This window comes from Drosophila serrata, unplaced genomic scaffold (assembly GCF_035046125.1).
Source record: "Drosophila serrata isolate PLE 108 unplaced genomic scaffold, ASM3504612v1 contig_310, whole genome shotgun sequence".
NCBI lineage: Eukaryota > Metazoa > Arthropoda > Insecta > Diptera > Drosophilidae > Drosophila > Drosophila serrata.
In genome coordinates, this window is record NW_028257208.1 from 397,408 (window position 1) to 418,579 (window position 21,172).

The 21,172-nt window shown below is 40.6% G+C and overlaps 3 protein-coding genes across 6 annotated transcripts; 1 reads left to right on the forward strand and 2 right to left on the reverse strand.

Annotated features, from left to right (window-relative positions):
• Positions 1 to 30: 30 nt before the first annotated feature.
• On the reverse strand, positions 31 to 642 carry ND-B14.5A (NADH dehydrogenase (ubiquinone) B14.5 A subunit). Its single transcript, XM_020947813.2, has 2 exons — positions 485 to 642; positions 31 to 382 (listed from the first exon to the last, which is right to left on the reverse strand). The coding sequence occupies exons 1-2, from the start codon at positions 545 to 547 to the stop codon at positions 128 to 130; spliced, it is 318 nt and encodes a 105-aa protein (XP_020803472.1). The 5' UTR covers positions 548 to 642; the 3' UTR covers positions 31 to 127.
• A 1,280-nt stretch (positions 643 to 1,922) lies between these two features.
• LOC110180156 (uncharacterized) lies at positions 1,923 to 8,459 on the reverse strand. 3 transcript variants are annotated; one of them, XM_020947810.2, is made up of 4 exons: positions 7,982 to 8,459; positions 6,611 to 6,816; positions 3,191 to 3,487; positions 1,923 to 3,122 (listed from the first exon to the last, which is right to left on the reverse strand). In XM_020947810.2, exons 2-4 carry the CDS (start codon positions 6,653 to 6,655, stop codon positions 2,226 to 2,228), a joined length of 1,239 nt encoding a protein of 412 aa, XP_020803469.2. In that variant the 5' UTR covers positions 6,656 to 6,816; positions 7,982 to 8,459; the 3' UTR covers positions 1,923 to 2,225. The 3 variants fall into 3 exon arrangements, with proteins under 3 accessions (XP_020803469.2, XP_020803471.2, XP_020803470.2); XM_020947812.2 differs by lacking the exon at positions 6,611 to 6,816 and having other exon boundaries at positions 7,982 to 8,419; XM_020947811.2 differs by lacking the exons at positions 6,611 to 6,816; positions 7,982 to 8,459 and adding an exon at positions 3,708 to 3,996.
• An 8,746-nt stretch (positions 8,460 to 17,205) lies between these two features.
• On the forward strand, positions 17,206 to 20,874 carry Cyp4d1 (Cytochrome P450 4d1). 2 transcript variants are annotated; one of them, XM_020947774.2, is made up of 3 exons: positions 17,206 to 17,776; positions 19,785 to 20,414; positions 20,477 to 20,874. In XM_020947774.2, the coding sequence occupies exons 1-3, from the start codon at positions 17,233 to 17,235 to the stop codon at positions 20,824 to 20,826; spliced, it is 1,524 nt and encodes a 507-aa protein (XP_020803433.2). In that variant the 5' UTR covers positions 17,206 to 17,232; the 3' UTR covers positions 20,827 to 20,874. The 2 variants fall into 2 exon arrangements, with proteins under 2 accessions (XP_020803433.2, XP_020803432.2); XM_020947773.2 differs by lacking the exon at positions 17,206 to 17,776 and adding an exon at positions 19,049 to 19,677.
• Positions 20,875 to 21,172: the final 298 nt, after the last annotated feature.

Here is a 21,172-nt window from a genome sequence, read left to right on the forward strand (position 1 = left end):
AGAGATCATAAGCACACTCTCCACCTCCGATTTCGTTTTGAATGGGTTCTATATTAGCTTTAACTCGCTCAGCTTACAAGTCAACACAAAAAAAAAGATACAAGGGGACTCACGCCCAAAAGGCGAATCAATCCCAGGCGTAGACCTTGCCCGGAGTGGGCAGCTGGGCGGTGGGTGCCGCCTTCGCCGCTCCGCCGGACTCTGCCTCCAGCTGCTTCAGCTGCGCCACCAGGTCAATGGGTGGATTCACCTCGCGACGGCCATCGCGCTGGCAGTAGTAGTTGGCCGATAGCAGGTGCGAGGGTCCATCCGGAAGCTCCGGCTGTGGCTGGGTGCGATCGGCCAGACCGTCCTCGAAGCGCAGGGCCAGATTGTGCTCACGCTGCAAGCAAATCCCAAGATTATTCCCACATTTTCCGTTACCATCTTACATAACGAAGAATTGGCCGCAGCGGCTATTGCGCGTCATACAAGGGGTACTTACGCCCAAGAGGAATGCCCGCAGGCGCTGGAGCAAAGGTGACACATCGCGTCGCAGGGCAGACATTTCGAAGCCGGTTAATCGTCAGATGTTCCGTGTGAAATTTGCCAAATAGTTAATTCAACGCCAAATATTTTTGTTTTGATCGCAGCTGGTGAATAGAGCTGGAAAAACGTCGATACTAGTATCGGTATTGAATTAATACTTTGAGTATCGATATATCGTTGCCACCACTAAGTAACAAGAAGCCGAATACTAAAACAATGGCGGTTATTTTCAAACTTCTTGACTCATGCAAGGCGCTTAAAATTTAAAATTGGTTTTATCAATCCGCTTATCAGAAATCGTGAAAATGTTAAATGAAATGATGAAAAACCCCACACAACTTAGATTTTTGTAACTTGTAATTAAAACTAAAAGGTAAATTCATCGCATACAGCAGGTGCACGGTGTTCTTGTACTGGATTATCCTCGTGAACTGAAATTGTCTTGATTCGAGCTCTCGTTTCTACTGCATGAATTCTAACTTGATATAATAGCTCGGGATTCCGAATCCAGATCCGTTTCCGAAGTCTCCGTTTCCGTCTCCGTCTCCGCCTCCGTCTCCGTCTCGTCATCAGTATGAGTTCCAGAGTATGGTGGTATGATATCAATTAAAGATGTGGTTTCAGGGGTCGTTGTGTCACCTTGATCTTCAGATTTTGGTTGCAATCCATCCGCAGGATTATTATTAATTCCGATCCCAACAACAATTCCCTGGATTAGGGAATTATACTTGCTTTCCAGTCGCAGTGTCGAGGGCATCTTTGAGGGGGGTTCCTCCGTCTTGCCCATGAGATTATCGTGGTAGCTTTTTTCTATCATTGGCGTTGGGTTCCTTGGCCTTAGTTTGGGAGCCCGACTGCACTGGACCGGATACGGCGTGGGCTTCCTGCTCAACCTCTTCTTTGACTGAGGAGGTACAGCATTGTCACCAAATTTTACACACTTAGCTTTAGGCTTAAGATTTTTTTTTGATGCATTCGATTTGGCAAAGACACTGCGGTATGGGTGTCTATTTTGCGCTGGAATAAACAAGTAAGGCTTCTTCTTCGGCATTGTTAAACTTTGAATACAACTTTAGCTAAAACTACACACTAGACAATTTTGTACTTTTTTCCAGATTCAACAAAAGTTAATCTTTACTATGCGAAATTTCGAATGGTTGCAAGAGTTTAATAAATTTATTTACTCCAGAAAAAAGAAAAATTTTGTACTAGGTCTTTTCAATCCCAATGAAAATTAGTCTTTACTGTGCGACCTCTCGAATGATTGTGAGAGTTCAGCTTTGCTGAGCTCAGATTACTAGAATCAAAGCTTGATTGTGAAGTTAACGCTTACTATGTGATACGAAATAGGGATTTGATTTGAATTTGAAAAAGCGAAAGGAACACGACAACCGTACGGTGTCTATTTGTATTTTATTTTATATTTTATCATATCGCTTGATTAATTTTAATAAGTTAATATTTAAAAAATTGAGGAAATGGTTCCTTTGGTCGACCGCTAACGATACACGTATAATAAATAAGTTGTCGCTCTCGATTCTCGATTGTCTTCAGTGTTTTGTTTTTTTCTCTAATTATTAATAATAAATTAAACTAAGTTCACTAAACTACTGCAATTTAAAGCTGCCGCTTTAGTAGTTGCGAGAGTTCCTTTAAACAATGCCGTGCCATAGCGCGGCGTGGCCAGGGTTTCATATTTAGGCCTGTTCCGGCTGCGCAGGCGCCGATTCCGGACTGGGTGCCGGCTGCTCCGCCTGCTGATCCACGCTGACTGTGCGCACAAACACGGCAGAGGCTTCGATCACAATCGTGGGCAACTCCTCGGCAGGTGCGGCTTCAGCGGGACTGATGGCAGGGGCCACTTGTACTTGCTCTGTACTCTCCTGGGACAGCGGTGCCTCGGCGCTTGGCGGGGCTTCTGTGACTACCACAGTGGGCGCTGGCTCTGAAAGGGGAGCTGCCTCCGCAACTGGTTTGGTCTCAACAGGAGCTGCCTGCTCAGCAACAGGCTTGGTCTCCACGGGAGCTGCAACAGGAGCAGTCACAGGAGCAGCCACAGGAGCTGCCACAGGATCTGCAGCAGGAGCTGCAACAGGAGCTGCAATAGGAGCTGCAATAGGAGCTGCAACAGGAGCTGCAATAGGAGCTGCAACAGGAGCTACAATAGGAGCTGCTACAGGAGCCGCTACAGGAGCTGCCACAGGAGCTGCGGCAGGAGCAGGCTCTGCTGGTGCAGGAACTTCCACTGGCGCTGCCTCCTCCTTCGTTTTGGGCGCCGCTGGCGACTGAGACTTGGACTTCGGCTTGGACTTGCCCACCGCCGGCGAGGGAGTGCGCGACTTGAGGTTCTGCTCGTGAGCACTGCGATCCATCAGCACCGACGTGGACTGCGGCGGTGCCGGGCTGGCCGCCCGCTTGATATCCTCAATCTTGGCATCCATTTCGGCACGGATTTCCTTGATGGGCTTCAGCAGGAAGACGGGCACGTCGTCATCGCGTCGCTGATACAACATCTCGCCCTCGAAGTCCACCAGCTTGTGTTTGCGGGCTCGCAAGAGGATACCCACCACCTTATCGGAGATGTAGTTGTAGATCTGCAAGAGAAAGTGAAATCCAGAGTCAGCCTGGAGGGAGGAGAAGTCACAACGGTGGGAAAACTCACATTAAACAGCTCGCCAAAGGGAATCACACGCATCTGAGGCTCATCCTTGACATCGTAGCCCTCCGAGTTGATGATCTGGCACAGCTCGAGCATCTCCTTCATCACATGGATGTTGGCCTTCTGGCCGCGGGCCTCCGTGAGGCTGCCGGCCAGCGGCTTGCCGTACTGATCCTTGGAGAATGTCGGCTTCGGCGAGGAGGCGCGCCCGTCGCCCGAGAAGGGATTGAGCAGCTGGGACTGCTTGTGCTGCGTCGCCTGGTTATTGAACATGGCTACCTTGGAGGAGAGCGGTGAGTCCTGCAACGGGAGCGAGGCAAGAGGTCAAGTGACAAAGAAATTGAAATATTTTTTAAGCTTGACGCGGCGTTGCCAGACCCTCAGCAGGTGTGTCATCTGCAAGTTAGCGGGTTTCTCGCGTTGCCTCGATGGCGGTTCATTTAAATTGAATTTAATATTCCCAAGAGAATTCAGTTTAGCACAAATTTTAATCAGATTATTAAATAAACTTGAATCATACCTTATTCATAATTTTGAACTTCCAAAAGTGTAAAATGGTCAACTGATTTAAACAAACTAAGTCGATTTTGAGTTTCAAAAGTTCGTAGACAATTCCAAAATTCCTGTTCTTTGCGCAATTAATGACAACAAACTCAAACGCAAATGTTTATCAGATTATTAAATAAACTAATAATTTTGAACTTCCAAAAGTGTAACAATTGTCAACTGATGTGAACAAACTAAGTCGATTTTGAGTTTCAAAAGTTCGTAGACAATTCAAAAATTCCTGTTTTTTGCGCAATTAATGATTTTCGCATTCTACAGTCGACAAAGAAAATTAATTGGTCGCAATTAAATAACAGCAGTCTTACATTTTGTGTAATTTCTCATCTAATAAGTGCAAGATGCCAGAGCCGTGAGCAAGTACAAAAGGAATGTACAAATGTCGTGGCAATAAATAAAAAAAAAACAAAAAGAAAACAACGAGGGGAGGCAGCGGGGCTTCTTCTTTTGACGAACAAAAAGAAAAGGAAAATAACATACATTATATACACTTCCTATCGTATAGCAAAAAAAAATAAAAGAGAAGAACATAAAAACGAAGAACAGGAATGACCTTCACTGCCAATTTTCGGCACAAGAGCCATTCCGTTGACCACTCACTCGTCACTTGCCTCTCGCCACTCGCCGCTCGCCGCTGTTTATCTCATTTAATTATTATTTACGATCCAAAAGAGTGATATATGTGGCTATATCCCCAGACGGGAGACGGAGTCCCTGATCGAGTTGCCCATGAATGAATCCCAAAAGCAACGTTTATATAATTCAACCAATTTATTTGGCAGCCGCAGCAATGACGTTCTGAATATTTGTCTCTTTGATCAATACTCGGTTCGTATCCAAGAAAATGATTTCGTCAATCAAGTTGCGACGATTTTCATTCATATATGAAGAGCGTTTCGCTTATAAATAAATCCAACGATGAATGAAATGCGACCAGAATTCGCAGCGGTGTGAGAGAGTTTTCAAAATAAAGCAAAACAAGTGATCAGGTGAAAGTCTGGGAAAACACAAATGCATAAATTCGTCCATGGAAATTAGTTTCAATTTCGAAATTTTTTCATCATTTCGATTTTCGCATCGCCTTCAAGTGTTGGGAAGACCCCAGGTCTCCAGCTGAGTTGGCAATAAAAATGAGATTTATATTGTAAACAAGGGACTACAAAATCACTCAATGCAATGGAAATGGAAATGGAAATGCAAGAGGCAACGACCTTAGAGAGATCGAGAGTTGAAGGAGTTTTTCAGCTAAATAATTAATGTAAATATACCTATAAAAAAAGGTATTTAAAATAACTTTAAACTGGTATTTATGAAGTAGAAATAAAGCTATTTGTTGTACTATTATTATGCTATGAAAACTAAGCTTTTGTATAAATTAACTTGAAAAGCTAGTTAGGAATATATTCCCAATTTTCTACCTCAACATTTTTCCCCCAGAAAACCTGTGAATACTATTATTCTTTGGATACTATTCAAGATATATATATACTATATATGTGGAGGGAAAGAGGGGCAGTTCCTGGGCGACATTTGTCAGCTGCAGCTGGTCCGGATCCGAATCCGAATCCGAATCCGAATCCGAGTCCGGGGCGAATTGGTTACGTGGTCTCGAACGGCGGCTAGATCTATTCGGGATCTATTTGTCGGCGCCGTTGTCAGTCTTGAGAAGTCTGCGATATATACCCCCAGACGGGGGACTATATACATCCATACTAATATATATATTATATGTAGTATATATCTGTGCATATTCACCATTGCTATTTCAACTCGAACCGAACGATGGTCATTGCCAAGAATTTTTCCGTGTTTTGATCTTTCGTTTCTGTTGTTGGGTTTGTATTTTGCTGTGCGAAAATTTGTTCGTATGCTAAATGGGTGTATGTTTTGGCAACTCATGTGGCGACAAATTAAAACAAATACAACACTTGGACGATTGTTTTGTTTGGGACAACGGACAACGGGCATTCTTTTATATCATTTCGATCCTAATGATTTTTAATCGTGCTCTCGTTTGGAAGCGATCCAGCGACGGGCAACCGAAGGCAAACATTTTTCTTGGCCAGGCGAAATCCGCTTGACATTTATTCTGGCCATTTGCATTATTACGAGTATTTATTTTCTATTATTTAATTTTCTTTCTTTTTATTTGAATTTTCCTCATTCTCCTTACGCATTTCTGTGGTTTTTGCGCTGCGCATAAATAATTTTCGGGCATTTGTCGCACGAGATGTGACTGTGAAACGGAAAAAAACAATACAATTTCTAATTCTTTTTATAGTTTTTGGGGGTAGCAACATTCCAAAGATGCCAAAAGCAAAAACTTGATTCAAATCCCATTTCCACATTTTGGCTAAGATTATCCATATCCATATACTTTCATTTCGTAATTAGATTAAATTTGAATTGCTTTGAAAATGTAAGTTTTGAAAATTAGACTAAAATTGGTATTGGAATTTAAACTGAAACATAAAAGAAGTTAGTTTTTTAATTGCATTAGTTTAAAACTGTGGTTATTTGACCAATAAATCCCTTGTTCATCATTCGATATCTATAAATGTAAAGCCGGATATGCCTACTTAATCCCATATAAAAGCTGTCAAACTGGCGTATCTTTTAGCTAAATTTATGAATCAGAAGAGCTATTATGAGCTAAAACCCTGACTAAGCTTAGATTTCGTAAGATTAGACTCATATTTTTGGAAAGCTGTCGCAAATTGCAACATTTAGAGTCGTTTTTGGGCACACGATTCTAGCTCGCGGCTCTCGGGTGCCCTCCTTGGGCAGCCCTGACCCCATGCCTTAACTTGACTAGCTACAAATTGTAGTTACTTAGTTAGTTAGTTGAACTAAACTCACCACCACGAAGCGCAGGGCGCCCAATTCGTGCGATACATCCGTCATAATGTGGCCGGGATTTTGCAGAATGGCCTGGGAGTGTGGCGTTTGCAATGGCAAAGCAAACTGGTCCGTGGAGCGGTGCTTCTGGTGCCTCTGGCGCCTCTGGTCTTGGTCTTGGTCTTGGGCTTTGGACTGTTGTCACCGCGAATTCGCAACACTTTTGCCTGAAAGCATAAGAAAAGAGAAGAGAGTTCGAGACAAAAGGCCCGGGTGATGGGAAAGAAAACCAATTAAATTTAGCAACAAACAACAATCGTAACAATGGAAAAATGTGTGTGTTGTGTGTGTGTGTGCCCATTGTGTGTTGCCAAACAGCGTTTATTTACTTCTTTTTTTTTACCATTTTAGCATTTCTTTTGTGACCCAGACCCACCAGACCCCGGATTTCCAGACCCGGCCCAAAGGCCAAAGCAAAACAAGGCCAAAACAAAATTACAGCAAAGATGAGCGAAGCAAAGAAAATGTTGTGAACAAAAAATAAACAAAAGTGGAAAACGGATGGAGAGATAGAGAGTTAGAGAGAGGGGAAAGAGCAGAGAAAGAAAAGCAAAACAAAGCGCAAAAAACACAGACCGTTAGGCTTGAACTTTTGATCGCCCCTCGCCAGTTATGGCCATATACAAATGCGACCCCGAAAGACGAAAGACGAACCGGAATTCGGTACATCTCGTGCCCATTTGCCGTTTTTCATTTTTCCCCATTTTTCCGTTTTTTTTTCTTACCCATTTGGAAATTAACTGGAAATTAACCGACACATTACATGTCTATATGTGTGTGTGTGTGTGTATTTGAAGCCTCTCTTTGATTTCCTTAAGTAAAGCTTAAGTTTCCATTAACCCGATACATCAGACCTGCTACCAAACATCAAACTGAAGAGTTTTAAGTGAAGAAAGAGCTCTAATAAAGAAATATATTAAGTAAATCCTAATAGTATCTATCAGATATAGTATTATCTATCAGATACAGTATATAGATAGTATATAGTTGGAAGTGTTTAGTTCAGAAAGTAAATTGTTAATCGAAAAGGTAACGAAAAATATTTGAAATTCTTAAGGAAATTCCGTAAAGATATTATTATTACTTTTTTCAAGTACAGATTGTTTCAACATATTATCTGTTGTTTTAAATATGTTTTCCCTAATCGGTAAATGTTAAAGTATCTGAAATTAAGCTTCGTTTTGATCCCTAAACTGATTATTGATTTCGTTTAAGCATTTTATTTACAGCTAAATAAAGCTTCGATTTATTTTGGCACAACAAAACTTGGATAATTGGGATACTTTGATTTATTAGGATCCTTAATCCCCTGGGATTTCCCCTTCCATTTACCTTTAGTTATTTTTATGGTGTGTTTTTACACTGGAAGTAGCTCCTCTCTGTGGATGCTTGTCTTCTGGAACTGACTGGAATTCCTTGACAATACTTTGGCTTCCGTTTCCGTTTCCGTTTACTTTAACGTTTCCGTTTCCTTTACCCGTTCGGTTTCAATCCGATCCACTCACAAAATGCACACGATTCTTTTCTTCAGTTTTTTGTTATTTATTTCTTATTGAGTTTTTATTTGTATTATTTTTCACGAAAAAAAAAGCCAACAACTAGAAGAAAAATGTCTTTAAAATGTTTGGTTTTGCAATTTGCGTTATTTTGCGTTCCGGGTTTGATTTGAATCTGAATCGAGCTGTATATATAGCTTGTGGTATATTTGGGGGTACTATATGTTATATCTTAGAGATGCACGCCGTTTGGTTGCTGGGACCAAAAGTGAGCGCCGAAAGCGAGCACTCTTTCTTTTTATAGCCCAGCGATCGCAGAGGCAGCTGTCTTATTTCTGATTTTTCTGTGTCTCTCTCTCTCTCTCTCTCTCAGTGCTCTCTGCATTTTCTTTTAATTTTAGACCGCTTTTTCCCAACGTTTTTCCCCACTAGCAACTTCCAGAAGTTGGAGATGCAGCCGTATGGATCGCGGATTTGTGGCAAGTTCAAGGGAGCACACCTGCTCCACATCCCCAGATGGGATTCCGACACGGAGTCGGGGGTCACTCTTCAATCAACACCAGCTTACGCGCTTGGCTGATCCGGCTCTGACCGCAGAACAGAATGGTCAAGAAGCCACAAGGAAGGGAGCAACAGAGAAGAGGGAGAGAGAGAAATAGACAGATGAAGAGGGATAGAGAGATGGCTACACCTAGCAAAAAAACTCAATAATAAATACTTTAATATTTTAAGAGTAAGAGGGAAGTATATCGAGAGGAATAGGTCGACAAGCCCAAATATTATATTGATAAATAAATCAAAATAAATAAAACAAGAAGGAAAAATTAAGATAATTCATAAATTAATTAAGCTTTTCTATAACCTTGAATTTGATCATTCAAATCATCATAACTAAGTCAAAAATACATTAATTTTAATTCGGAAAGTTTTGCAATGCTAGTTATTGTTAGATTAAAAAATCTGCATACTTAATTTTACAATTATCAATAATTAAAAATTTAGCCAATTTTTGACAATTTTAATGATGTAACCCCTTAAAAAATTGTCAAAATTTTGAAAAAATTTAATTTGTGCCAAACATAGCTAGATCGATTCGGCTCTTCATGCTGATCAAGAATATATATACTTTATAGGGTCGGAAATGACTGCTTCCTTGCGTTTTCGAACTTTTAACCAACATTTAAATACCCTGCAAAGCTTATTTTTCCTCTAAAAACATCAACTAAAAAGGCATTTCAAAATCAAATCTATATAAATAATATATCGAACTCTTTTCTCCCAGTGTGTGACGCCAAGAGGTGTGAGAATTGGTCACCGCTCGTGCCCGCTCTGCTCGGCCGTGGCATTGCTCTTGGGATTTTCTTTTTTATTTTATTTTTTTTCGCTTATTGGGGAAAAACCGGAAGCGGTCCGAACCGAGCCCCCGCTCCTTGGCATCGGACTGGGAGGGGACCCGAAATAGACCGACCATCTAACCGCATGCTGATGGTTGGGTCTCATTTCGACCGCCGGTTCATGTAACGCGCTGATCATCGAAAGGAATCTCGACTCTTGGATGCCATTCAAAAATTGCGCACAGCAACAGGCAAAGGAAACGCAGCATTCAAAGGACAGGTTCATAAAGGATAAATCTCAACAATTTTTTTAAATTTATATATTATTTAAATAGTATTTGTTAAGCGAGAATTGAGAGTACCGAAAACCAGAGATACTTGTATTTCTTGGGACTATCTACAGTACATATTTTTTTTTTAGATAGGCAAATGACAAGCAAAGGGTTTAATAAATAAAAAAAAAGGTTAATATCACAACGATATTTTCTGGAATATAATGTAATACTTCGCTTATCCCCCAAATAAGAATCTGAGAATCCCACAAATCCCAGTTGGTTAATGCCATCGAAATGCGCGTGCCCAGCTGCCTTGGCTTGTCAGTCGGAGGACTGGGGTCCACCCATCCTGCTAATCTTTAATATACGAGTTTATTTCGCTAATTAAACAAATTCGACTGCATTGTTCGCATACGAGAGGGTTCGGTGGGCTCTGCCCTGGGTTTTCATCAATGTGTCGGGTATATTGGTTAAAAAAGAGCTCCTAAAGAGGTATGTAAGAAAGAGGTATTAAGTTAAGTAAAGGGTTAACTGGGTAACTTGGGGTTAATTGAGGAAAACAGAAAATATGATAATAATCACATATATATACATTAATATTTAACTTGAAAGTCTCTATAACTTTGATATATATAAGCGATAAATTCTGATATATTGAGCAAATATAATCAGGCAAAGAAACTACATATATACTATATAGTTTTCGATACTGTAACGTTATCTAAAATTATTTGTAGATATTGAATAATTCGATGTATTAAAGATTGATTTTTTATATCAATTACATATCTCTCCCTTCGATACTTGTACCTCCCTAGGCTTAACTCTTCCCAGCCTCCCATAACTATTAACCGAACCTTTCGAAAGCCTGGCCAGGAAAGGATCTAAAAAAACCTTAAAGGATATTCTGTGACACCATCAGCTTATCATTCTTGCCACTCACTTGTTATTGTTGCATGTTTGGCTGACAGCCACAAGTGCATGGCGGCGGTGGCAATTATATGGCATGCCAACCGATCGACTGCACGTGTGTGTGCTGTGGGTGCCACTATATACACTGGGCTATATCTCTGGGGGTTCTTTGGGTTTGGCACCGGCACCACAGCACATAAATAAGATCAACTCATGAATGAAAATGCGTTCGCCTGAGCAATTTCCTGTTGCATCCGAATGCGAGGGAAGAGTCTAACTAAATAATCGCAAAATGCTTAGCATAAATTATCAAATAGATATGGCCGAAGGCGCTGAAAGGTCTGACGGGTGTCAGTAATAAAGAGTCAATCAGGTTTTGTTAAAGCTCTTGCTAAGATATATATATATATTCTAGCAGTTTAGGTATTTGTCCATCGGAATAAGTTTCGAATTTTGAGAATAGATTTCAGAATGCATAATAAATTAAAACATACTTCTGATTAAAATTATAAAAGTTGCAGGGGTTGGTTTAGAAATTATAGTAAGAATCAATCAATATTTGTGATGAATTTATAATTAAGTTAGGCTGTTGGGTTGAGTATGCGTTTATATATATCATTAAGTAAAAATTGCTGTGTCACTTTGTATTATAATTAACTAATGGGAATAAATAATAAGGAAATAAGGAAATTCTACATTCTATATATGTATAATATAATAATCATGGTTTGGACTTACCCCAGTGGAGGACACATGGTTATCCGGTTTCGTCATTGGCTCATTCCTTCCAGTCCAGAGTTATGTTCATAGCAACATCCGAGTAAGCATCTTCCCCGGTATCCAAATCCATTGCATAGGCCACGTCATCCTCTTGGAGTCCTAGTGCACTATCACTATCACTATCATCATAGATGTAAACAAGTGGGCCTCCTCCTGGTAATCCATATCCATGGGCCACGTCATCTTCTTGGAGTCAAAGTGCACCATCATTGTCACCAGAGATGTAAACAAGTGGGCCTCCTCCTGGTTATCCATTCCATAGGCCACGTCATCCTCTTGGAGTCCAAGTGCAGTATCAGTATCGCCATGAAGTGCGCCACCTTCTGGTAATCCATATCCATTCCATAGGCCACGTCGTCCTCTTGGAGTCGAATTGCACCATCACTATCACTTTCACCACCGATGTTGACGCTAGGTATCCCTAGGACAGACTGAATCGCGCGCGACTCCAGAACCTCTATTTATACTTCCCGAGCAAGAGAACAGAGAAACTGAGAGCGAGAGAGAGTGAGCTGCCGCTAGAGCTAGGCTCTGCCCAACAGAGGAGTAGGGGTGGCTCTAGAGAGGCACAGAGAGGGATGTTCATACCAAAAAATCAAGAGAGGGAGAGAGAGTAGGAGTGGGAGTGGGAGTGGGAGTGGGAGTGAGCGGCAGAGAATTAGAGAAATAGAGGGAAATATAAACTTTTAGAGTTTCGCACTCACAGTTTTTCATGTATCTCCACATTTAATGATTGTGTTTGTTGCAGCTATATAATCGGCCGATTTTAATAAAATTAAAGCCGAAATTATTAAATAATACAAAATGACTCTATCTTAATTTATATCAAAATATAATATTAAATAATATTAAATATATGAATTTTAATTTAAATATGACAACCGTAACACGCCATTCAATATAACCAAAATTACCCTTTAAGCCCAGTTACCAAGTCGAAAGTGCGACACTTTAGATCACTTTCCGCTGCAGCTGCAGCAGGGGAATGTCTCAGACAAAACGAAACGAAATAATAATATGTAATTCAAACAATTAGTTTTATTCATTTGTGAAAATGGCCCAAAAATAAGAGGAAACTATCAAAATTCGCTGCGGGGCAGCAGCCGGGCAAGAGGAAACGAGCCCTCCTCCTCGATGATTCATCCGTTTCCCAGATTAATCATTTGGGGGATGTCACAATTTATTAATATTTATTTTAAATTTTATATATTTTTGTGCTGTTTACCAAGTTAATGGGATATTGCCTTACTTGGTCATCGACTGCCTGTTTCTCCTTTATTTATTAAGTTATTTACTTTTGGCAACGCGGCGTATACGTAATGCCCACAGAGAGAGAAGGAAAATATTGCGCATACGCAGCATCTGCTTAATCATATGTTTTTATTATTGTTATTATGCTGTATTATTATTAGTCCGGGCATGCATTGTGGCGCAAAAAGACGAGCGCCAACGATGGCTCATCCTTAGGTCTATATATAGCCACCATACAATGGCGGTGAAAATAATAGCAATTTATTGCAAAACAAGTCTTTAATTTCGAAAGCAAAAGAGGATCATGGCGTTGAAATATCAGCTTATGAGAAAGAGCGTCAATAGCACTAAATTAATTGTTGAAAAATAAGAAAATATAGCACTAAATACTTTCTAAATTGACTTGAATTACTACTGTCCAAAGCCCGATTGACATAACTGCGGAATATGTGCTAATACTCTTTGGTATTTCAAGAGTACGTAAATATTATATATATTTTTGCTGAGCATTTTGGATCCATCGTATTTTCTATATATTCTGTGTACTAGATGCCAAAATGGGCAAGTGCTCTTTTGACGCAAATTGTGCGCCGCTGCCAAATTGCCATTATTTTTATTGTCATAATGTAGTGATCTCTACGGAGTTGAGGTCGTGTCCATTTAGCCATTTATACATTCTCTCTTGGAACTTCCCTTTGAACTGCAGCAAATGCGTTTCTAATTTATGGATTCGTATTATTTTTATATGATTAACTATAAGGAAGTATAACAAGACCCTATAATATATGGCTCTAATAATATTTAGTTCTAATTATCGTATTCAGTATAATCGAATATTGATTCTATTAATTTACTACAATTAAATCATTAAGTTTAAAGCAATAATCAATCATTTGATCACTAATCTTGATCTTTTCTTCTCTTGAATTTCATATCTTACAAATAACTATAACTATATAATTTTAATACTAATTTTGCATTATTTATTGTACAATAAATTTGCAAATTGCCCCGCGTATAACCTCATTGAACTGACGACTTGCGGTGGCGATGCGCAATGAAAATGAACCAAAATTGGAAATGAAAATGGGGAAAAACTGAGGAATGCCAATGAAATTCCACAACGCACACAAACCCCTCCCTCCACTTTCCCCCCTTCGCAAGCTACATATAATCTATATCCGACAGCGAAAAATTGCCAGCTCTTGTAAGACATGTGTAAATATTTACGTTCCCGGAGGGCAGGAGGTTCCACCGATGCCTCCAATTCCTCTCCGGAGCGGAAAAGCACACACAAGTGACGTCGATGTCGACGACCGGCGAGAGGCGCCGCAAGAATTTTGGAATTTGGCATGGTCGAAGGACGCCTACTTGTTGTTGCCATTGTTGCGTATACTATATAGCCCGATATAAGCAATATAACATATATATAAATTATATATATCTGCTGGTACGCAGCAGATCGTGTGGGCGAATTTTGCATGTGTTTTTCTGATTGGGATGCGGATTCCGAGTGAATCAGCTGCGGCTGCCAAATGGGAATTTCTAAATGTTCCCAATCTGAATTGGCCATAAAGGTCAGAGATGCTGAAAACATATTCGAAAAGTGCGCCCAAATACGGTTTTGGATCGCAACGAAGGAGAGATTATTATTAAATGGAATTTTACGGATAATTAATTCGAAGGGAATTTACAATTACTCAGCTGCATAAACATAAAATGGGAAAACGATCAATAAACAAGAAAGGAAACTAACTTCGGGAAGCCGAAGTTGAAATACCCTTGCAACTTGCAAATAAACTATAGAATCGAATACGACTTATTTAGCATTTATGCTAATAATTTGAGCAAGCGTATATCCGTAAAATATATATATAAAAATATTATAAATAATGTAAAATATAAATAGTAAATATAAATATCAAACACAAAATTATTAAAGGGATTTCATCTGTTCTCATTGCTATTTACAAATAACTTCCACCCACTAGGACTTACAGTCCACAACTTCCGGGATCAACTTCCCGTGAGAGAGCGCTTTTCGTTTGCTTACATCTAATTTGGAGACCACACAAATGTATCTTAATCCGGGATCAACTTCCCGTGGGAGAGCGCTTTTCGTTAGTTTAAATCTCTAATATGGGATCTACTTGCATTTCGTTTTCAAGGGGAAATATCAGAGACATAAACCATAATGGTGAATCGTAAGGAACATAAAGGAGGTGGGTAGAAAATGCTCTTCACTTAATATTGCTACTCAGAAATAAAATAAAGGAAAATAAAAGATCGTCACTCACTTTGTTATTTGTTGCTGGAATTTGTAACTGAGAAAGCGCTTTTCCGCTGCCTTTTTGCAATTCTTCATTTACAGAAATTTTCACAAATTTATGCACCTTAAAAAAAATCTAAAAAAAAATGCTCAACAATATCACAAATAAATGCACCACAAAAAAATTACAAAAAAATGTAAAATATGCACATACCCATGTATGTATATATGCATATATGCACGTTTTGCACCACCGAAAAAAAAATTGAGAAAAGAAGGCTTTTCCCTTGCTTCGCTTTTCTTCCTTCTTATTTTCCTTGTGTCGATGGAAGAAGATGCGCACAAAAGCGAGCCACAAAATAGCGGGACTTTAAATCACTTGCACATTTCGTTCTTTCTCACTCTCTCACGTCTCCTTCATTCTCTCCCGCTCGACAGATACCGAAAATTGCGAAATGGAGTCATGAGTTTTCCTCTCTCTCTCTTTTCCTCGCACTCTGCGACATTTTAATGGCGATCTTTGGCGTTGTGTATGTATGTACATATTGAAGGATACACTTTATTTAGCACTAATTAAACACTTGTGCTACACTAAAAGTCCGCGGAGCTGCTAATTTTGTTTAATTGCTATTGCACTTTACTTATGTATGAGTTGTGTACTTCATTAATGCAGCTGCGAACGCACCAACTCCTTCGATCCTAATTGCCCAATAGGATTTCGTTGATACACACCGGTTGTGTTATCCAATTGGATTAATAGGTTGTTCCACTTGTTTCACTCGCGTTTATTAAACAATTTGATCAGTTTTTACCACCTAACTTGGTTATTTTCCGCGCGTTTTTAGTCCGCAAATTTTCCGTGGCCATTACGCTGCCGTGAATTTACGATTATGGTATTGGTATATCGATGCTTGTATTCTTAGGGAGTATCGTTAAAGGAGTTGAGTATCGATATATCGGGATCAACTTCCCGTGAGAGAGCGCTTTCGTTTGTTTACATCCAATTTGGAGACCACACAAATGTATCTTAATCCGGGATCAATTTCCCGTGAGAGAGCGCTTTTCGTTAGCTTAAATCTAATTTGGAGACCACACATATGTATCTTAATCCGTAAGAGAGAGCTTTTCGTTTGTGTATGTCGAAGGAGGTTTTTATAAATATTTTAGCTTTAAGTATTTTGCCATTGGAATTAACCTGCAATGTGTTTGCATTTTAGGGATAAATTTAAACTTGATAAATACTTGGGATTTGAAGAATATGTATCTTGTAGAATGGCTTAAAATGGGTCCACTTCTAGGCTTAAATATGTATAATGAATAAATAATATAGCTAATACAAAATGTATATAAATAAACAGATTTATTATCATAAACGTAATAAATAATTAAGAAACATATTGTGGATTGTAATTATCTAGACTTGAAATATTGATTTAAAGATGGGATTAACACTGCTTTACAGATACAATTTTAAATTGTAATAATTTATTTATATAAAGAGCAGAAGCCTTAATAAATTCAGCATATTTTGCTCCATATAATTTCATTATTTTTATTGCCATTCAAAGTCTGATTCCCCATTTGCCAAGTCATCCTTAGCTAACAGAAATCTGTCTCCCATTTTGGCATTTAAACCACAGAGGTCAGCATCTGGGGTTGACATCCCTCACTGAACGGAAGCGATAAAGAAAGCTCCAGTATCTACTGTACAGATCGAGAGAGATTCAGAGATTCATAGATCCCTCTCGAGATGATTGAGTGAGGTGAGTGGAGCATCTGTATATAAACAAATCATTCGCCTCGGCATTCCAGCGAGATGGTTGTTTACATTCATACCTCATCCTGTCCAGCTCTGCTCTGCTGTGCTCTCACCTGATCCCAAATTCTGACGTCACAATGCGGCCACATGGCCCATCTATTTTTGGCCAATTGATCTCTATATTTAGGCCTTCCCACTCGGCCAAGCGATGGCAGCAAACAAACAACAATGACGTCGACTTGAACTTGAATATGTGTTTTTATGAGTTGGAGCATTAGAAAGATGTCTCTCTATCTCTCTCTATATATATCCCTCTCTCTCTCTCTCTCTCTTTTCCTCACTCTCTATCTCTCTCTAAATTATGATTCCTAGAAGAGTATGACCAGGGCTCAGGAGAGGCTTGAGAGGAGAGGCTCATACCAATCTGTATAATAAGCTGCTACTGATAAGGAGGCTGTCTCTTAGCTCAAATCCACAGTTGATAGTGGCTTCTCTAGCGGATCAGACATGTGGCTCTTCCTGATACTCCTCCTGCTTGGGGCAATCCTCCTCGTGGAGATGCTTCGCTTTGTGAGGATCATGAAGACGATTCCCTGTCCACTGCCACTGCCTCTGCTGGGCAATGCACATCTCTTTTTTGGTTTAACTCCGGCCCAGGCCTGCCTCAGAATGGGTGAGCTGGCGGAAAGGTATGGTGATACTTTTGGCCTGTTCCTGGGCCCCAAATCCTTCAGCGTGATGCTCTTCAATCCTCGGGATGTGGAGCGAGTGCTAAGCAGCACGCAGCTGCTGGACAAGTCGCATGAGTACTCCTTCCTGGGGCGCTGGCTGAACGAAGGACTGCTGGTTAGCAGTGGACGCAAGTGGCATCGACGACGCAAGATCATCACGCCGGCATTCCATTTCCGGGTGCTGGAGGCCTATGTCGAGATCTTTGATCGGAGATCCAGGCAGCTTGTCCAGCAGTTGGGTCAGCGGAGGGAGCGGGAGCAGGAAAACGAAGTCAATCTCGGCGAGGCCATTCATCTGTGCACCCTGGATGCCATTTGTGGTAAGTCTTGGGGTGTTTTTATTTATTTTATTTAACTTAGAACTGATTTAATTTATTTAAAACTATATAATATATCAAGATTATAAGAATATATATAAGTCAAAATCAAATCATATTGATAAGGATTCAAAATAAGAGCAAAACAGTTGAAGTTTTAGAACTATATCTATGGTTCTATATTCCAAACATTACCCTTTTAACAGGGTTATATTTATTTAAGCTCACTAAATTCATTTTTAAAATATTTTTCAACTCCAATCTCGATTTAAATCTCATCTTTAACCTTGTTTTAATACCCTTTAAGGGTATTATAATTTTAGTCAAAAGCTTGTAACTAAGTGAAGGAGTCATTTCCGACCCCATAAATCATATATATTCTTGATCAGCATCAACAGCCGAGTCTTTCTAGACACTTCCGGCAGAAAAAAAAATTTTACCAATTGTTTCAACATTTTATTTCATTAAAATTGTCAAAAATTTGACAAAAAAATTAATTTTTTTTAAATGTTAAATAGAGGATGCAGTTTTATTATTCTAATAAAAACTAACATGGGAAAGCTTTCCGAATTAAAATTAATGCCTTTTTGACTTAGTTAGGAGTTTTTTAAAATGTGATTTGTAGGAAAAATTGTCATATAAAAATCTCAATAAACACGATTTTGATCCTATCATAAAATTGCTAACTGGCTTCCTGTAGTTGATTTCCTTTCTTGTTGTTATTTATATTCTTAAATTGCTACGATTACCTAAATGTTCAGATTGATAAACAAATGCTAGGTATAGTAATCCAAATATCAGATGGGGGGAACCTATTCAAACATTGGCCCAAGGTCCAAATCTAGCTCACAGCAATAAATGCCTAAATACAGCTGTATTCCTGATAAGATATCGAGGATCCGGGTCCCAGGGCTTTATTAGAAAACTCTTTTGGTAGTAACTTTCGCTGCGACAGCGCGATTAGATATTTTCCACGGCGATTAGCATCAGTCAAACACCTGCACTCGAAGAAATAAAGTGCAGGTGGGTGCATCTGTACTCGCAGCTAAGTTCCTTAACTTCCAAATATAGTTTTCCGTGTGTTTACTTTGTATCTTTAAGATACCTAGTGATTAGGAGAGTTTCTGTATCTCTAGCTACCCATTTTAAACTATATTTAAAACCCTTGAGTTGCCATACTATTCTCCCAGTGTAGTCCCTTGTGGATAATCGATGTTTATGAACGTATCCGTGCTGACTTTCATGTCCACGGTCACTGAGTTGCTAGATCAGTAATTCCTGCGCAATCAACGCGTGGAGATTGGTGGTTATTTTTTTGGGGTGAAAAGGAGCCGGAATAATGTTCCTGATCATCGGAGCCATCCTGGCCAGCGCCCTCTTCGTGGGCCTGATGATCTACCAGCTGAAGTTCAAGCGGTTGATCGACATGACCAGCTATATGCCGGGTCCGCCGGTTCTGCCCCTGGTCGGACATGGTCACCACTTTATTGGGAAGCCACCGCATATGATGGTCCAGCTGATATACGACTTCATGGACTTGTACTCAAAGGACCAGACCCTCAAGGTCTGGCTGGGACCGGAGCTGAACGTACTGATGGCCAATCCCAAGGATGTCGAGGTGGTGCTGGGCACGCTGCGCTTCAACGACAAGGCCGGCGAGTACAAGGCTCTGGAGCCGTGGCTCAAGGAGGGTCTGCTGGTCAGCCGTGGACGGAAATGGCACAAGCGGCGAAAGATCATTACACCCGCTTTTCACTTCAAGATCCTCGACCAGTTTGTCGATGTCTTTGAGAAGGGATCACGGGAACTGCTGCTAAATATGGAGCGGGATCGGGTCAAGCATGGGGATGCTGGTTTCGGTCTCTACGATTGGATCAATCTCTGCACCATGGACACAATCTGCGGTAGGGAGTTACGTCCTTGGTGGTTGCTTCTTCAATTGATATATATAGTCCCTGCTTATCGTTCTGTTGTTCTATTTCTTATATTTATCCTTCCCTTTCCTTTGCAGAAACCGCCATGGGAGTGTCCATCAACGCTCAGACGAATGCCGACTCGGAGTATGTCCAGGCCGTGAAGACTATATCGATGGTTCTGCACAAACGCATGTTCAACATCTTCTATCGATTTGACCTGACCTATATGCTAACACCACTGGCCCGGGCCGAGAAGAAGGCCCTGGATGTGCTGCATCAGTTTACGGAGAAGATTATTGTGCAGCGACGAGAGGAACTAATCCGTGGTGCCGCCAACAAGGAGACCACCACCAATGAGGAGGATTCCGATGTGGGGGCCAAGCGAAAGATGGCCTTCCTGGACATCCTGCTGCAATCTACGATTGATGAGCGACCTCTCACCAATCTGGATATCAGAGAGGAAGTGGACACCTTTATGTTCGAGGGACACGACACCACCTCCTCGGCTCTCATGTTCTTCTTCTACAACATAGCCACGCATCCGGAGGCGCAGGCTCGATGCTTCCAGGAGATTCGTTCCGTGTTCGGCCAGGACAAGAGCACTCCGGTTACCTACGAACAGCTGAACAAGTTGCACTACGTCGATCTGTGTATCAAGGAGACGCTGCGGTTGTATCCATCGGTGCCACTGCTGGGTCGGAAGGTGCTCGAGGATTGTGAGATAAGTAAGTGTTCGTCAGGAAAGAACTGAGAAATGTAAGTTAAGTTTCTTCTTACTCGGTTTCAGATGGAAAACTCATCCCGGCCGGCACCAACATTGGCATTTCTCCGCTGTATCTGGGCAGACGCGAGGAGCTATTCACCGATGCCAACAGCTTCAAACCGGAGCGGTTCGATGTGGTTACCTCGGCGGAGAAGCTCAATCCCTACGCCTACATTCCATTTTCGGCTGGACCGCGCAACTGCATCGGCCAGAAGTTTGCCATGCTGGAGATCAAGTCCATTGTGGCCAATGTGCTGCGGCACTATGAGGTGGACTTTGTCGGAGACACTTCGGAGCCGCCGGTGCTGATCGCAGAGCTTATCCTGCGCACCAAGGACCCGCTGATGTTCAAAGTGAAGGAGCGAGTCTACTGAAACACACTTTTACTTTTAATAAATGTAAATAAATTAAAGAACTCGAAACGTATTTAATTTATTAGGATTCCTTTTTTAAATCAAGCCAGGTGATGCCTGAAAGTGTGCCACCAATAATTTAAACTAAAAAGCAAACAATTCATGTGAATAAAAATATATTTTTCGAAACTTCGACAGCCAATTTCTAATTAAATAAGAACTGTAGCTAACCGAAGAATTAATTTCTTAACATTTTTGTTTTTTCCTTTGTTTTTCTTTTAGAATTGGAAAACCTTCCTACACACTCAATTTTAAATTCAAAAACGCCGCGTTATTATGGACGCCCCCTGGCGGCCAACTATCGGCG

Excerpts from the sequence above, each read along its gene's own strand:
- LOC110180156 (XM_020947810.2), bottom strand. The coding sequence starts at position 6,655 with ATGACGGATGTATCGCACGAATTGGGCGCCCTGCGCTTCGTGGTG. Across the intron at positions 3,488-6,610 it reads GCGCCCTGCGCTTCGTGGTG|GACTCACCGCTCTCCTCCAA; the intron begins GTGAGTTTAGTT and ends CTCCCGTTGCAG. Across the intron at positions 3,123-3,190 it reads CCTTTGGCGAGCTGTTTAAT|ATCTACAACTACATCTCCGA; the intron begins GTGAGTTTTCCC and ends TTTCTCTTGCAG.
- ND-B14.5A (XM_020947813.2), bottom strand. The coding sequence starts at position 547 with ATGTCTGCCCTGCGACGCGATGTGTCACCTTTGCTCCAGCGCCTGCGG. Across the intron at positions 383-484 it reads TGCGGGCATTCCTCTTGGGC|CGTGAGCACAATCTGGCCCT; the intron begins GTAAGTACCCCT and ends ATTTGCTTGCAG.
- Cyp4d1 (XM_020947773.2), top strand. The coding sequence starts at position 19,113 with ATGTTCCTGATCATCGGAGCCATCCTGGCCAGCGCCCTCTTCGTGGGC. Across the intron at positions 19,678-19,784 it reads CACCATGGACACAATCTGCG|AAACCGCCATGGGAGTGTCC; the intron begins GTAGGGAGTTAC and ends TTTCCTTTGCAG. Across the intron at positions 20,415-20,476 it reads GCTCGAGGATTGTGAGATAA|ATGGAAAACTCATCCCGGCC; the intron begins GTAAGTGTTCGT and ends ACTCGGTTTCAG.